The sequence below is a fragment of the Neoarius graeffei genome, chromosome 25 (assembly GCF_027579695.1).
Source record: "Neoarius graeffei isolate fNeoGra1 chromosome 25, fNeoGra1.pri, whole genome shotgun sequence".
Classification (NCBI taxonomy): Eukaryota; Metazoa; Chordata; class Actinopteri; order Siluriformes; family Ariidae; genus Neoarius; species Neoarius graeffei.
Window position 1 is genome coordinate 56,968,573 of NC_083593.1, and position 17,584 is coordinate 56,986,156.

The 17,584-nt window shown below is 39.7% G+C and overlaps 2 protein-coding genes across 15 annotated transcripts in view; one reads left to right on the top strand and one right to left on the bottom strand.

Moving 5' to 3' along the window:
• LOC132873390 (rab GTPase-activating protein 1) overlaps positions 1 to 10,296 on the top strand; it is a 121,571-nt gene extending 111,275 nt beyond the window's left edge. For all 6 annotated transcript variants that reach the window (XM_060908900.1, XM_060908901.1, XM_060908904.1 and 3 more), the window contains 4 exons: positions 354 to 437; positions 6,018 to 6,089; positions 7,520 to 7,717; positions 8,340 to 10,296. In XM_060908900.1, the coding sequence (XP_060764883.1) occupies positions 354 to 437; positions 6,018 to 6,089; positions 7,520 to 7,717; positions 8,340 to 8,462 (477 nt within the window). In that variant the 3' untranslated portion in view covers positions 8,463 to 10,296. The remainder of the gene's footprint in view (positions 1 to 353; positions 438 to 6,017; positions 6,090 to 7,519; positions 7,718 to 8,339) is intronic.
• Positions 10,297 to 12,410: 2,114 nt separating this feature from the next.
• Positions 12,411 to 17,584, bottom strand: part of strbp (spermatid perinuclear RNA binding protein) — a 157,861-nt gene continuing 152,687 nt past the window's right edge. For 8 of the 9 annotated variants that reach the window (XM_060908931.1, XM_060908929.1, XM_060908925.1 and 5 more), the window contains one exon: positions 12,411 to 15,625. In XM_060908931.1, the coding sequence (XP_060764914.1) occupies positions 15,531 to 15,625 (95 nt within the window). In that variant the 3' untranslated portion in view covers positions 12,411 to 15,530. Of the gene's footprint in view, positions 17,229 to 17,584 lie in introns of all 9 variants that reach the window. The other variant, XM_060908932.1, reaches the window with a different exon arrangement.

Genomic DNA, 17,584 nt, shown 5'->3' on the forward strand with positions numbered 1-17,584 from the left:
CAGCTCTGACAGTCTGTTTCTATAGCAACAGCTAATTCACAGCTTTTTAACAAACACCTTTTTGCAGTTTTTTGGTAACATGATAAGCTGTGTTTTTTTTTGTTTTTTTTTAAACTTCCAGGGAGAGAAATAGAGAGGCTGGTGAGGGAGTGACCGTTTATAGCTGCTATAATGTAAGCAAGAACAGGAGTTTAGTTGCTTCACAAACAATAAACTTCACTAGAAACAGATAAAACGGATGACCTTATTCTTTAAGTCATTTCAGCTCCTCTTCACTCCTGTCAGTTCATCTCTGCTCAGAAGGCTGTGTTCTGGGGTTTCGTTCTGAAGTGTGTGTGTGTGTCTCACATCAGCTGAAGGAGATGTGCCGAAGAGAGCTGGACAAATCGGAGTCGGAGATCAAAAAGAACGGCTCCATCATCGGAGAATACAAACAGGTCAGTGCATGCACGTGTGTGAGACACGTGAAAGTGATTTTTGACTTTCAGGATGAAACTTGCTTTCAGGACATGACCAGTGTATAAATTCTTCAGAATTGCTTTATAAGTGTGTATGCAGCGCTTATGAATGTGTTATAAAGGTCCTGTGTAAAATTTTAACAAATGGTCTATAGCAGCATTTCTCAACCTTTTTTCGGTCACGGCACCCTTCAGAAGTATGCAAATTCTCAAGGAACCCCCATATAAAATATACGCAGTCACGCTGACCATACGCTGACCCCGGCAGTGACGTTGTGACATGGGAAAGGGGGCCGTGAGACAAATTTTGATGATGCATGAGGCGGCGATGAGCTGCATTAGTGTAACTATCGGTTTTTGGAATTTTAATTCATTTTATTTATTTCAGTGTTAGAATATATAATTTTTTTGACGGCACCCCTAACGAAGCCATACGGCACCCCAGGGTGCTGCGGCATCCCGGTTGAGAAAGGCTGGTCAATAGTATATCCCTACATTTATATAAATCATATTATTAACTGTACAGCTCTGCTTTACTTACACACACAGTGCAGGTGCTCACTGCAGAGCCCCCTTCTCTTCACTGCTCCTTCCTTCCTTCCTTCCTTCCTTCCTTCCTTCCTTCCTTCCTTCCTTCCTTCCTTCCTTCCTTCCTTCCTTCCTTCCTTCCTTCCTCCATCTCATTTCTTTTTGTGCTCTTTTCCTCTTTTTTCACCTTTCTCTTTTCATTTTTCTCCCTCTTTCATCTTTCTTTTCTTTCTTTTTACTCTTCCATCTCTTTGTGGCCACTGTATATTTTCCTGACAGAAAGCAAATCTAGTTACACTGCATTGTTTAATAAGAAGAAGAAGAAAAATTAATATTATATTGAAGTATATTAATTAAATTGTATATTATTAATCAATCTGCATTAAACTAATTTAAATGCACTCAAATGCTGAATCCATAATGTTAAATTATAGTGATATATGGTGTGTGTGTGTGTGTGTGGGATCAGTGCACACTGTGAGCTCAGCTCCTATTAAAAAAAAATAGTGCTTGTGTCTCTGTAGAGTTGCTTTTAATGGGGCCTGCTGACAGTGTGATTCATGATCCAGCACGGTAACAGGGTACACACACACACACACACACACACACACACACACACACACGGTGGAGCCATTTTAATAGGACGCATCACAAAACACATACATACAGTGTGTGCAATTAACACAATGAGCAGTACATGTCTGTCTCTCTCTCTCTCTCTCTCTCTCTCTCACACGCACACAGACCGTTCTTAATGATCCTAGTGTCACTGCTCTTAAAACAACCACACATTTTAATAAAAGTAATAACACACCTGGATGTGCAGTTATAGGAAAGAAATCCACGACAGGGTGCAGCGCAATTATAGAACAACTAATTAGCATATTATTAACATGTGTCACATGCAGTTGATTGGATGCTTGTGTTTATTTGATTCATTTCAAAATTGCCAGTTTGTAGGTGAATAATTACTGCATGTAGATCATCTAATGTGCTGCATAAAGTATTGGCACCCCTCTGTCAAATGGCTATCTGGGTGGGGCGGTAATTTTGGCTTTAAATTCAGAAACCATCACCTCATGAACTCACTAGTGATCATGTGCTCTAGCTTAAGCTAAAATTACTTGCACGTGTTTTAGGCGCATCTTTGGATGGGATATTGATTTTTTTTTTCTTTTCAAAACCACTGAATAAATTCAGTACAATTGTATTTTTTTTTAAATTGCTGTCTTGTTTGTTCATGTTAAATATTTTGATGCGCATCAAGAGCATGTTTTTGTTTGTTGTCGAATCCTTTCTGCTGTCTTTGTTCCTCAATTCTAATCTGAGAACTGTTAAACTCTAGCGAGAGTACATTTTCTACACTGACCCACCACATAGAGGCGAATTAACTCGTATGAAGCCTTCGGTCTTCATTAACGGCCTGCAGCCAGAAAGAAAGAAGAAAAGTTTTTCACAGCCTTTGAAGTATTTTGATGAGGAACATGTGGGTCATGTTTATATAATACACTCACTGATTCGTATCGGAGATGCATGAAGTGCAGCCGTCCATGCGCCGTGTGAGAGAGTAAATGAAGATGTGTTGCACGTGTTGCGCTGACAGCGCCGGGGGCAGGTGGACATGTAGACTGAGAATCAACTCACTCCACTGAGCAAACGTTCCACAATTAGAATTGGATTTTTTAATTTGGCAGTGAAAATGAGAGACAGCAGGACAGACAGACAGAGACAAACGGGGGGAGAGAGATTTCCCAATGAGCGAACAAGACGGGTAAGGAATAAACAAGATGCTAGAGAGCCATACAGCGAGACTGGGGCGTGAGAGTAAAATTAATGAAGAATTCATGAGCATGCATGCTCTTTAATCACAAAAGCCTTTTGAAGTGTTCCTTTACTGGTGAACCATCAGAGCATCAATACCAATGTTCACCTACAGAGCAGGGCTTTTACATTAACTTTTTTGCTCACCGGCCACTGTGGCTAGTGGTTTTCCCGAGTCACTAGCCATTCAGCCTTTTCACTAGCCACAATTTTGTTGCCAGGAAATTGCAGTTTTTTCTTCACCATGATGCGTTAAAGTTCGGAAGATCTAGATGTAATTATGAATGGCAGCGTATAATGTATCTCTACAGTAGCACTCAAGTATTCAGTGCTGTTAAGGTCGCTCCCTATATGAAAACATGCAACCAGTTCAGACAAAAATATAAACAAAGTATTCTGTTTATTGAACTCAAATTCAAGCCCCTTACAATATGAAATATCGTGTAATCTGAAAAATAACATTCAGTACAACTGAACTGATTCTAATATTAAAAGTCCAATTCAAAACATTTATCATTGAAAAACATTTGATGTTTTGATATGCAAGTATTATTATTTATATTATGTTATCTATTAATAGTGTGTGTGTGTGTGTGTGTGTGTGTGTGTGTGTGAGAGAGAACATGTGTAGAGAGAGACATTAAATGTCCTCATTACATTCATCATCAGATGAGTCTGAATGGTCCATGAAAAATGGTCTTCGTGACCTGAGGCTTCCAGCAGGCCGTAAGTTGATAGCTGGGGCGAAATCAACTTCTTTCCAATCGCGTGAACGTTTCTAAACAGCAGCTCCATCCTCTCCAGCTCAGCCGACTTCATGACAGCCAGGGACTGAAAGCAATGCTGTTCTGTAGCGAACCAGCCGTCTCCGCCTGTTTTGATGTTATAGTACCGATGTGTGCATTTGACTTTGTGTGGTCCTTTATAGTTTCGAGTTTAAAATTGCTGGTGTCTGTCTTTGCCAGACTTTCTACAGTCTTCACAGTACATGGTATTTTCAGTTTTGCTATGAACTAGCCAATCTCACCTGAACTTCCATTTGTCATTGAACTGTCTTATCTTCCTATTAGCGTCTTGTTCATGTCCATGGCTGGAGCCAGCTCTGAGGCCCCCACGGTCCGGACCTCGGTCATTTTTAAGAGCTGAAAATACATTTGTAGGCTAAATATACAACTGGATAAAAAAAAATAAATAAATAAAGAATAACATTAAAACGTCTCCGTAAAAAGTGCATTGTTAATTATGTTAAACGTTGATTCTGTCTTGTGTTTGGTGCGCGCGGCTCTGAGACCAAGAACACAAAAGTGAATGAGCACGCGACTTGGCGGGGGAACGCAGTGCAGTAGACACGGGGTTTCCATGGTAACCATCAGCGCACTTTCATCAAGCTGTTCAATTTACATTTTCGAAGCAGCGCAGTTGTAGCCTGCCTTGTTTGTGATTTTTAAAAATAAATAATTCGATAAGCCAAAGCAATAGAGTGGAAAGTTTCAACTTATGTTTGCCTTGGATAACTTTGCCTAAAACATGGTGGTGTATACTGATTTTTTTTTTTCCCAGAATTTTTTTTTCTGTGTGTAGGTGTAATGGATGCCAGATTGTTAATGTATCTCAGTTCCATAGGCTACATGGTTAGGGGATCTTTTGTCCTCATTGCTTGGGCCAGATCAAACCATTAAACAAGCTTAAATTATTCTTACTCTTGCCACATACATGATTTTTTTTTTTTCTCAAAACTGACGATATTCAGTTCAAACACCATTAAAAGTAATTTCAGGAATAGATCTCTTGTGTGATGTGTAATTCACCCCTCTCATTTAAATATGGCGAAAATTTTAAACTTTAAAATGCTGCTCCAGCCCTGATCATCTCTGCCCCTTTTTCCCTGAGCAGCAGGGTTTGAAACTCAGCTGTGTGCCGCCACATAGTGCGCTTGTCAGTCGTCAGCAACTTTGTTGCTTCGTTCATTAACTGCAGGTTACCGCATCACTGATTTTATCTGAGATGTTAACGAACGTTCTAAACAATTCTAACATGTTGTCAGAATGTTTATGCAGGGGCTCATGGGAGTTGTAGGTGCGTAATATTACATTGCAATGCGTTTATTATATCAGATGCCTTCAGAGAAAACTACAATTAAAATATATTGTCATACCACAGAATAAACCACCCGCCAAAGTGGCTAGTGGGACTAAAGTCATTACCCGCCAAAGCCCAATTTTACCCGCATTTGGCGGGTGGGCGGGTGCTAACGTAAAGCCCTGCTACAGAGGTGTCTATATTGTGTCAAAATCTCATTTGATCAAAAGCAAAGGTTAAAATTGTACAAAGTTATAAAGTTTCCACTCACAAACATCACTTTATTTTATTTATTTTTTTTTTTTAAATGTCCAGGCTTCAAGTTTCCTGGATATTTATTTATTTATTTATTTATTTGCCATGGCCTCATATTTTGAAATTTATAATGATTTGCTGTTGTGGGATGGGGAGGGAATGTGGGGGTTACTGAGAAAAATAGGATTGATTAAAATGAACAAAAGGGTAGGAAAAATGGTGGGGTTGACAATTACATTGGATAGAATATACTATGACCGTCTGGAAAAAATGACCATTAAGATTATGCAGGACTCTGGTCATCCTCTCCATACTTGTTTGGGTAACAAAGTTATGGAGCGCAGTGGCCGGCTAAGACCACCTGTGACACGCACTAAGCGGTATGCTCTCTCCTTTATACCACAAGCGGTTAGGCGGCATAATGAGCATTTTAAACGCACCTTTGTAGAACTCTTTTAGCTGCATGTCTGTGTGTTTAATGTTAACTTATTATATTGTAGTGTTAATTTAATGTTATTTGTATTATATCAGTGCCTGTAACTATAGGCGCAGATGCATGTGTATACCCTCAACAGAGGCGAGTTTTATTTTATTATGTGGGCATGACGGTGGGCGTATGCAATGTAATTTCCACTGAGATGGATGCAATAAACTTGACTTTGAATGTGAAGTGATGAGGGTTAGGGGTGGAGTTAAGGGGTGTGGTTAATTGTATCATTGAATCAATTCTAACCACATATTTTTATTTAAATTTACATTTGATTTGAGTTTACATGAAACCAAAACACTGAAAAGTCACAGACGTGCTCTGATTGAATGAAGTCGGCCTGCTCTCATTAACTATTCATACACTTATTTATGGTGTGTGTGTATCAGATCTGCTCCCAGCTGAGTGAACGACTTGAGAAACAGCAGGCGGCTAACAGAGGAGAGCTGGAGAAGATCCGGGTGAGTCACTCCTCACCATTTCCCCCACCCGCTACATAAAACACACCAAAACATGTTTGTTTATTCAAAATCGTCTGATCGCTGTCGAGACACAGCACGTTCACGCAACACAGAATCACTCCAACAAGGAACTTTTTTTTATTTCAGTAGTGCATCTGAGACTTTAAAATGTGTGATCCTGAATGGGCGTGATGATTTATTATCTACTGACTTGTTTACTCGGCGTCCAAACCTTCAGATGTGTCTCCCACCAGAGGAACCAGGACTAATTTAATTTCTTGGATCATAGTCTGAGGAACCTTTTTGGTTTCTGCTCCAGAGTTGGTACTGAGGCTGCAGGAATTAAATTTTTTTTTTTAAAAGGACCAGAGACTACCGGGGGTGGAGTTGACATACAAAAAGTTGCAAAAATGACTAATCAGGAAGAACTACTGTACGTTTCTGCTTCAGTGTGTGCAGTTTTAAAGGGGCGGAGCTTGTTATACTGAACTTTGCTCATTGGTCAAATATGAATTTTATAGAATGGCCAATCAGAAAACTGTTTAGTTCCTGTACCAGAGACTGTTAGGGGTGGAGCTTGTTGGACTGAACACTGCTGATTAGTCAGACATGAGTGTTATAGAATGACCAATCAGGAACCTTTTTTTGGTTCCTGCTCCAGATAAGGACTTTTTATGGACCAGGAATTTTGGGCGCAAATCTTGCTCTATTGAACATTCCTGGTCTCTTGTTCGGAAATTTCTGCACAAGTTTGCACTCAGAATTCATTGCATTATTGTTAAGTAAAGTATTGGCACCCTCAGTGCCTCATCCCCCACACAGCTTGTTTTGTGAATTGTACAGCTTGGTTTAATGTACCAAAGACTTGATTAGTCGTTTACTGAAGCGTATCTTAAGTAAATCTGTGCAGTTGAGCGGAAAAAGAAAATGTAGTTTGCTTATGTAATCTGGTTTAAAAAGCTACGGAAATATTGCTGTGTCCACACAATAACATATTAAATTGATAGACACTACTTGCATCTGACATGACATATTAGTCGCAAGGATCAGGTCTGGTTTGATGATTTCATCAGTGAGGTGATGATTTATTGTTCCTTAATGAGGTGAGGAGTGCAGTAGAGAGGCTCTTGAGCAGATGACGGACTCTTTACAGAAGTGAACTTGCAAGACAGACACATTAGTGGGCTGTCTGAAGATGTGTAGACACAAAGATAAGTGCGTATGAGAGTGAAGTGTGTTTCTCTTGCAGAGTGCATCATCATCATCATGCAGCTCGTGCTCTCACTGATGAACATCATTTGTGTTCAGCTCAATTTCCCTGCTTTGTGCTCCTGCTTGACACCACACTGATCAAGATTACACAATCAACCAGACGGCTTTACTTGCTCCGACCCGACACTAATAACACCCAGTCGTGTGTGTGTGTGTAGATGAAGGTGGAGGGCTGTGAGAAGTGCAGCGTGCTCTTCAGTAAAGAGGGCCGGCTGAAGGCTGTGAGTGTTCCGAAAGAGCTGAGTGAGGATGAGACTGATGAGGAGAAAGAAGCTCTGCAGGTGCAGCTCAGGGAGATGGAGCTGGAACTCGCTCAGACCAAACTGCAACTGGTGGAAGCTGAGTGCAAGATCCAGGTATCAAGATCACCGGAGTACTCTCACACATCATTTACTGTACATCTGCTGCCTTACACACCACGTCACACTTAAACCTGACTCTACTTCCACACTAGCTTTTTGTTGGTGCGTCACAACCGATATTGTCGTTGCTGGTGAGCGTGGCCTGTCTTATCAAACAGTAATCGCTTCTAAACAGCAATTGAATATTTCAAGGTAATCAGTGTGAAAATCAAAACCGTTGTTTGACTTTGGATTGTTCTCAGATTAGATTAGGAAAGCTGTTCTAGATACACACCCTCACTCGAAACTCCAGCCTTCTGAGCCTTTAACGTCTCTAAGTGTTTAATAAGAGGATAAAGTAAAGCCTGTTAGTTTTTACAGGGATTAATTGCAGGTAGGAAGTGAAGTTGTGAGCAAAGAAGTGAAGAAACATCACACCACAGGGACTGTAGGATCAGTACGAGGAAACGTTCGAGGCAGGTGTTTGTGATGTTGCTTCTTTGTGATGTCACCTAATTTGCATAGAAATGAGAGTTTAGTTAAAAAGGTACTAATATGAATGTAGGGTCACACATCAGGTTTACCTCGCGTCGCTCTGAAATCTGATTGCGTGTGGGTTTTTTTTTTTTTTTTTCAGGATTTGGACCACCATTTGGCTCTGGCACTGAATGAAGTCCAAGCGGCTAAAAAGACCTGGTTCAACCGAACTTTAAGTTCCATTAAGACGGTGACGGGAGCTCAGGGCAAAGAGACCACCTAAAAAATCTCTCTCTCTGTGTGGTGAATCTCCACAGCACCCAAACAAACCATTATATTTTTCCTTTTTTGTAAAAAGATCCATATCTTTGCAGAGTGGAAACAAAACACACCGAATATACTAAAGCAGAGGAGGCTTTAGGGTTAGGCTTTATACTACTGACACACACACGACATTAAACACACTCGAGCTACTGTTCTACTCCAGACTACTTGCACAATATAAACCCACAAGCATCAACAAACTAACAGCCTCCTTTTGGGAAGATTTTATAATTTCTGTTTGATTTTGTGAAGTTATAGGTTTAATTATGTTAGAGGTGTGTGTGCGCGCACGCAAGCACGCACTCGCTCACTCGAGGAACCTTGTGCCATTGACTGTGAGTGACCGTACGCAACGGCGATTTTCATCGTTTGAGAAGAGGGACAAGGTAATGAAGCACATTTATATAATAAAAGTAATGGCACCCCTTTGCTGGTATTAGCAATGTACACTAAAGAGAGAAGCGATAGTCTGAGATGAACCAGAGAGCGTGAGGGAATGAAAAATGGAGGCTTCCATGACGCAGAAGTCACTTGTTTTATGATTAAAGGTGCCATCAGTGATTTTTTAAGTCATAATATTTATCCTCCATATGTATAAAATATTCACTAAGAGGAGACCTCTGGATCTCAGACTGTAAATAGGAGAAGAGTGGGGGGGGGGGAGAAAGTGACATTTTAATTAAAAAAAAAAGTGGGCCACTAACATCCAACCAATCAGGACAAGGCAGCATGTCTACTTAAGGACAAGCTCCACCTCTAATATAGGTGGGTTTGTTTAATCGCTGAGTCCACCTTTAAACACCCCCTAAGTTTCTGATGTATCCACTGATGAGTGAAAGCTGGCACGCTAGTGCGATCCCTTTTTATTAGCATTAACTTTATCATCAGTGGATCTGGGTTCGTCAGAGTTGCGTCCTGAAGCACTTATTTAGCGTGTGTGTGAGAGAAAATGCTCTCTCATACACACACGCGTTCTGAAAAGTGGTGAGCACAAACGTGTGATCATCTCAGACCGTGTGTGTGTGTGTGTGCGTACACAAAAAGGCTGTGTAAAGAACACTCTGGGTTTTTAGGTTTTTGCACATTATAGACATATTTATAACAGAATCTGGCTCGCTTGAGTTTGGTTAATGTTACAGGAAACCCCTTTTTCTTGTTGAAAAATAAATATTTAAAAGCAAAAAAAAGGCAGGGGTCATTCCACGAGGCACTGGCGGCTTGTACATAAGAAGCATTAAATGGGTTCGTTTTTGTTTTGTCTGTTATTTTGTATTTCTACTCCATGGTAACGTTACTAATGTTGCCTTGTATACGTTGCTTTAAAGGTTCTGTCTTTAATGTCGAACTGCTGTCTCATCTATTACATGCCAAAATTTATCCTCATCCAGCATTATGTATGTATGAACATGGTAATAGTGTAGCTGCATTGTGTATACGTCATCAATTTCAATATAAAGCTACCGAACACAAATAATGTCCCGCTGTGTGTGGATTTATTCTTTGAGTACAAATTTGGAAACATGCGGTACGAAAACGTGTCATCTCTGACAGGAAAATGTCGAGGATTTCTGAAGTGCTGTTTTTTTGACTGAAGAGAAGCACGAACGTGATTCAGCGAGTGTTCTGAAGAATGAGTTAAAAATAAAGACATGGCATTTTAACCCTTTCATGTACAATGTTGTCTGGACTGTCAATTTACTGTAAGAGGAAAAAAAAAGACAAATTAAGAAAATGTAATATCTCCAAAACTTCTACAAAATTACAACTTGAATAAAAAAAAAATCATGATATAACCGTAAGTGTTTTTCTTTAACCTTTCTTAAACTATTTGTTCCTCCCCCCTTTTTTTTAAATATTTTTTTATTGATGTTTTCTAAAATTTTGGTCAGCATTAAATATTTTAAAGTAAAAACTTAAGTCTTTAAAATTTATTTCCATCTATAATGTTTTCTCCCATGGACAATCCATTTGCATTGGGTGATAAAGCTAAAACATTAATTCATTTTTTTAATGTAATGTATGAAAATGTTTAATTTTATTACAGCATGAATAAACTGTGGCTGATTAATTTTGTCATGATACATGATTATTCCTTAATGTAAAAATTAATTTCAAGTATAAATGATACAGAATTTAAAAAATGTCAGCATTAACAGGGGAAAAACTCACTTTGCTAATAGTGACGTAGCTGTGTTTGCGTCTTGGAAGTTTTTCTTCCTTTCTGATCATCAGGTATGTATTTTAACTCCTTTGTTCAGTCTCGTATGCTTCTAACTACAATTTCAATCAGTTGCTTTTCTAACTTTTTACAGGTGCCTTTATTTTATGAAAATCTCCATCACCACTCCATCTCGACTTCTCTTCATCAGGTGAGATGTGACACCCCCCCCCCAAGAACATGCAAGTATTTTTGTAACTGATGCAGATGAGTAACACAGTCGGTGTCCTTGAACGTTCTGTTTGTTTCCCAGGTTTAAATATTGGCACTTAAAACTATTAGGCTCATTCTTATATTATCATCAAGTTGACTGTAAGTGACCTGGAGTAGACACGAGGTTTTGCATCAGACTTCCTCGTTGTGGATGACCGATAGCTGATTGTCAAGAACATCGTACTGGGATGTATTTCCACTCACCTCCTGCTGAGTTTCCTCTTTAAGATGTTTTAAGACACTGTTGTTCCTCCTCTTGGGGTTTTTATGGAATACAGTTTATTTGGTAAGGACTACATCAAGATCATGATTGTTTGTGTACACACAGCATCATTTGATATGAGACTGACATCTGGTACTGGTATCGGTGTCCCTAATAATCAGCACGTTTTACACGGCTGCCTTAGGGAGGTCAGGTGGTGTGAGAGAGAAACTGATGTCGGAATGTGATCCGATCCTGTTACACTCAGACGTCAGTGTTATGCAGTTGGACCCTGAGAGCCACAGTCTCACAGATCCCTGATTATAAACCCTGTGACTGTTAACAGATCTTTTTTTCTCTCCCTGTATCATGATTTGGCAGATTAATGCGGTAGCTGAGCTCCTGTGCTGATGCAGCTTGACATGTAAAATAGCTGGAGGAGTAAAGGATCTCTCATGGCTAAAAACAGAAACTCCACCCAGCGTCTGTAATTACTTTATAACACATGCTGTCTGGGTTCTTGGTCGTTCTGTGGTGTGTTCTCTCAGGTTCTGCTCGCATAATCGGTGATTCTGAGAAACTACATACGTCGCACAATTTCCTCCAGTGTAAAGGTTCAGTAGAAATTACACAATAGTTTACTGAAACACATTTTGTGAATTAGTGCTAGTGGGGTTAAGGAAATGTTTCTTCACAAATAGTTTCCCGTTGCGTCTGAAATCACTCACTAGCTAGTGGACTGTGTACAACCGCTGGTCACTAACCAAGTAATAAATACAATCATGCATTGCAGTAGTTTGTTTTTCCTTCTGACAATAAAACTGTAGTGTGTCAGGCTGAACGGACGGAGGAAGAAACGCATTATAAACTGACATTCAAGTACAATTAAAATAGTAAATAAGCTAAACTAGAATAAGACAAAAGTTACAGTGCAGAGCGAAGAATAAAATCAAAAGCCTCAAATTTGATTCAAAAGAACTGAAAGATGCAGCGGACACAAAGTACTTTTGTACTTATTATTTTGAAAACCCACCAGCTGACTGATCTGGTACGTTTTAATTGTGCAACGGTAATGACGTAAACAGCAGCTTAGTGTCCGAAAGTGTGATTTCAGACACAGCTTCTCTTGGCCCGTGTTGTAAAACGTCCTAAGATACGAGCACCTTTATCATCTGATGCTCATCATAGTGTAAACCCCTTTAAACATGATCTTCATTCAAGGTGCGGTTCATATAATACAGTTCACTCAAGACACAAAACACAGCAGCCGGAAATGGTTCATAATCAGTACATATTTATTTGCTTTAAAAAAAGTTTACACTTCAAAGAATTTTCGTACGTTATTTTGTTTATAGCAAATACAGTGACAGACAGAGACCACCAGGGTGTTTTCACTAATCACTCACCACAGCTAGCGAACATCGAGTGCTGTCGTGTTTTACGGCCGAGTCTACTCGCACAGCTCGCTCGCGGAACTTGTGCACAGTTGCCACGTCACATGATTATGTCCTTTTAATAACATTTCAAGTGTAGATAAGTGTGTAAATGGTTTTCTTTGCAAGTCACATTTTAAAAAAAAATTGTGAAAACAGATAACGCAGAGTTGACATTGAACCGCCCAGACAGAGCGAATATCTACAGCAGCAGACCTGTGGAAGAGCGGATGGGCTGCGACCCCAGCCACGTTTACAGAGATGTAAATACAAATAAGGGCAAAAAGCACCCATACGTTACTGTTTCTTTTAAAAGTTCATTTACATCATTCATGTATTTTATATACTTGCATGTTTTACATAAAATGCACATAGCGCTTCTGTGATAAATACATTCTACTTGTGTACATTCCTGACTCTAGGGAGGGAAAGGGGCAGAAAAAAAAAAAAAGGAGAGCGCTCTGTCACTAATGCTGTGAGGATTCACATGCGAGCGATTCATTTTGTGAACCTCATGACTCGCCGACACAGAAACCAAAGCCTGCTCAATTTCACCAGCGAGGCTTCAGGTTCACAAAATAAATTCCTAGCCTGCTTCTGATTCTCACATCACTCACACGAGTCCCTGGTTTATTTTTGTGAAAGATTGTAATAATTTTTTTTTAAATATATGAATCGCTCTACCCCATTTCTAGACAGTTTACAACATGGTTGTCATGGCAACTGGTTTCCTAGCCTGAGCAGAAAGCTGAGGTACGCTGCAGAAATGTTCAAGACATTTTCAACAGATTTAGTTCCTAAGTAGCTGAAAGTCACCTGTGCAAAGACAAACTGCAGTATTTGTCAGTGCCAAAAGACGGTCCAATAGTGAATAGTCTGCTTCAAGATGGATATAGTACTGCCATGCAAAGGCAAACTGCACTATTCTAGTCGAGCTCATTAGAGCACTCTCAGCTTCACTCTGTTCAGAGGCACAAACCCTCATTACAAGGTTTACTGCTTCATCTTCAGACAGAGACGTAGCTCTGAGAGCACTTCAGTAAATAAATAAAATCAATCCATCATGGATGCCTACTGCTGGACACCTGAACCCACTCAGAGGTAAGGGAGGGAAGAAAATTGGTGTGGACAGAATGAAGAAAGGGACGTGTGTGTGTGTGTGTGAGAGAGAGAAAAATCAGAAGCCGCTTGCGGTCTCTTGCTCATGGAACCACCCTTAACTCCCAAGAGGGGGGAAAAAAAAAAGTCCCAAGTCCTTCTTCTGCTTCAAGAAGAACCTCAACTTTAACTGTGGTTAAATCTGATGCATGATCGTATTTTTCCTGTACTTTTAACAAATTAAATAAAGATGACCATCAAACCAGACTGAAGTCTAATTTGTGTTTTGTTTTTTTTTTGGCTCAGATCAAAGTTCCAGCAACTAGCATTAACAAATGTCTAAATAAACAAGTCGTATTTTTAATCCTACAGCTGCGCTTGAAAGCTACAATCTACTACTAAAGTGTACGATATTTTATAGGCATAGCAATAATATTAAAAGATACTTATTGGGTAAAATCTGTAAGTAGTATTTACATTTTTTTAAATGGTCATTAAAGGGAACTTAAGCGTTAATATTCACTTACAGCACACTCGAGTTTACTAAACAAACAATCTTTTGCTGATTTGATTAATCCTATTTGTGAATTTGTAGCCTAGGCGAAGGCAAAAGTTTGCATCCCCTGTATTTATTTAACATCGGAAAATACACCACTCAGTGGAATTATAAGACATTAAAAACAATGGTTATTTTCCAGAACAAGGTGATTTAAAAAAAAAAGTGTCTCGGACCTTGTCTATACACGTTATTTTGGAAAATGATTCAAGAGTACAGCAGTATGAATTATTCTTGAGCTATATATTTTGCATGGAGCTGCTGTTTAAGATTCCATTTGAGTACAAATATATAGATGGAGGATATACAGGAAAAAGGAACGTGCACGGGGAGGGGGAAGAAAAAAAACGAAACTTTCACCCTCAAATTGTCCTGAGGGTGTACAAACATTTGCACTGAACTCTACAGCTGTTGCTGGTTTAATTATTAAATGTGATAAAAACAGGGCTGAGGTTTCTGGTTCAGAGTAAACTGTTAACTTGGATTGTGCTTTTTTTAAAAAAAAAACAACACTAACTGATCCGAGTGTGTGGACAAAACACGAGCAGCTGCGCAGGACGGTGTGTGAGAGAGAGGTGCGAGAATTGTTGCGTATTGCTACATGAAAATGATGTGGTGAAGAGCCAAAACACCAGGCTTTGGTTAAAGTTCTCACACACACACACCCTCTAATCTAACGAGCAGACATGGTTAAGCCGCTGAGACGCAGAAGAGGAAGCATCGCTAATCTACGAGCTGTAGATTAAGAAAAGGGCGTTCGTATTGCATGTTAATATAGATTAAATGATTACGTTAAATTGCTCAGTGTATATATAAAACTGGAAGAGAAAGCTATTCGTTATATACTAAGGTTATAATAGTTACATTTCACTTTCTAAAATAATTTATACCAACAATATTTAAGTGTGTGTATATATAGTATAGAAATATACATAAGTACATCAGTGTATCTACACATATATATTTATAGTAGTTTTACCATACATATATATGCATATATTTATATCACGTATTCATTCAGGAATATACAGTGAAAATGAATATATTGCAGCGCAAGATTCAGGACTGAACATTCACATCATCTCAGGAAAAGCTTCAAGCTGTTAAAAAATAATAATTTCACGTGTATTGCCAAAATCCTCAGCGGTGAGCCAAGGTTCCACAAATCAGGTATTGCTTTCGTTACGAGCTGCTTGTGTTTGGGAGAAAGGAGTGTGTGCAGTGTTTTAGGGCGTTCGTGTGGGAGAGAGAGACTGGTCAAGCCTGGAGCGGTACACGACACTTTAGAGCCACACAACCTGATGGTTCTAGAAGTCAGAGAAGAGATCTTGAGGACCCAAGTGAATAATAAAAGGTGCGATGGTCCGTGGCTGGTAAAAGGGATTGTCAATGAAAAGACCACCTACAGTGAGGAGAAGAGCAGAGAGAGCTGCGATTAATAATGGCGTGGGCCGGCAGGGCTACAAACTGATGGGGTAGGATGGGAGGAAGGGATGGGGTTTAGGGTCTCTGCTCTTTCGGGCTGTATGTGGGGTTTTCATTGAACACCAGGAGTTTAAAAAAAAAAAAAAAGTACCACACACAGAGTTGCACGGCTAATCACGTTCCAATAAAATATTACAAACAAAAAAAATTTTTTAAGGGGGGGGAGGAGAGAAAGCAGAAGGATGTGTGAGGAAAGGTATGTTGGCAACTTCCAAAAAGTTCCAGACAGATGTGGTTAGTACAGAACTCTGACAAATCAGAACCAGAACGATTTCGGAGAGAGTACAGTACAGTACACCATGAACGCCATCGCCATCAAAGAGAACAGGCCCCATTGGTTTGAGTGAGGTGGGTGGGGTTTTTATTGTTTGATTTAGAGATGATCATGAAGGATGAAGAAAGGCCTCCATCTTACAGCAATGGGGATCATGTGACCACAGCGAGTAACCAGGGAGAGACAAAGAACGAAAGATGGTGGTTCTCTTTGGTTAGTGATGGCCACATTTTCCTGTCACGGACCAGCGCAAACACCTTCTGACCCATTAAAATCGTGTTTAACAGGAATTTGAGTTCCTTGATTAACAAGTTTACAATAAAGAGCAGAACTGTTTCTCAGGAACAACATGCAGGAGGGGGAGATGGTTCGCACTGGCCTGTGGACGAGGAAGAACTTTTACAGCTCAACAGCTCACACTCTCAAGACGCTCAACAAGGAGGAAAAATAATACACCAAAATAAAATAAATTAAAAAACAGGACATAAGACAATTAGGTAGCATATCTCCATGGATCCCATGTTGCTGCTTTTGATTCTCCGGTGAGTGGAGGCTCCGCTGTGTTGCGGTGTGTCGGCTCTTTGTTGTGACGTGTGTGTATTTTAGCCATCTGCTCTAAACTCAGATGGGGTGCGTGTGTCTGTGTTCTTATGTTTCACAGCTACGTGTTAAAAATCTGTCAGCGATGTGCGAGTTCTTGTTCCTCATGTACACACCAGTCGATGCTTGTATAGCGGTTAAATAAGATAAAGGTTTATTTATCAACAATAGCTTTAAATTAGACCTATACATCCCATAATTTCTGCCATCTTTACAGAGATGGTGCCTATTGCCAGATTGGATATCTAATCCATCCATTTTACAGAAAAGAAACAAAAACATGGCCCATAAAAAGAAAAGAAACAGGCTAGATAATGTAAAACTCATGAATGAGGTAACAATTCACAGTACAAATCTTTCAAGTCTTTTTTTCCCTTCTTTAAGAACTTAAAAACCTGCATAAAGTCAGAAAATTAAAAATAGAATAAAGTAAAATAAATCTTTCCAAATTATTCTCTGAAACGTCCTTAACGTTTTCACTCAGACATGCGTTCTGACATTCCTTTCTGAATTAAAAGTGTGTGTGTGTGTGTGTGTGTGTGTATACATGTGTTGGTGGATCTCCTGAGCTAAAAGAAGGAGTAGTGAGGGATGGGGTAGGTGGGCACTTTCATGACGGGCAACAGAAGCATTCTCTTGGGCAAACCTAGAAAGAGAATGAGAAGAGTACTGGACATGAGTGCGGGAGTTCAAGAATGAGAAACCCTAATGATCTTGTGAATGTTGTTGATTGTTAGTGTTTAACTGTATATGAGAGAGAGAGAGAGAGAGAGAGAGAGAGAGTGAACGACAAAGCGAGAGCACGGCAGGTCGGTGGGCCAGGTGAACAACTGAAGGTGAAAGCATTAGTCCATACAGGAAAGTGAGTGCAGATGACTGAATCAAAAGAAGAAAATTAAACTTGTGCCTTTTCTGTGTGGCGGTCTGGGAAAACCCCTGAGGTGTGGACAAGTTCTGGTGGAATTATTTTTTTTTTTAAATCTCGGTTGCAAAATTGTTTTC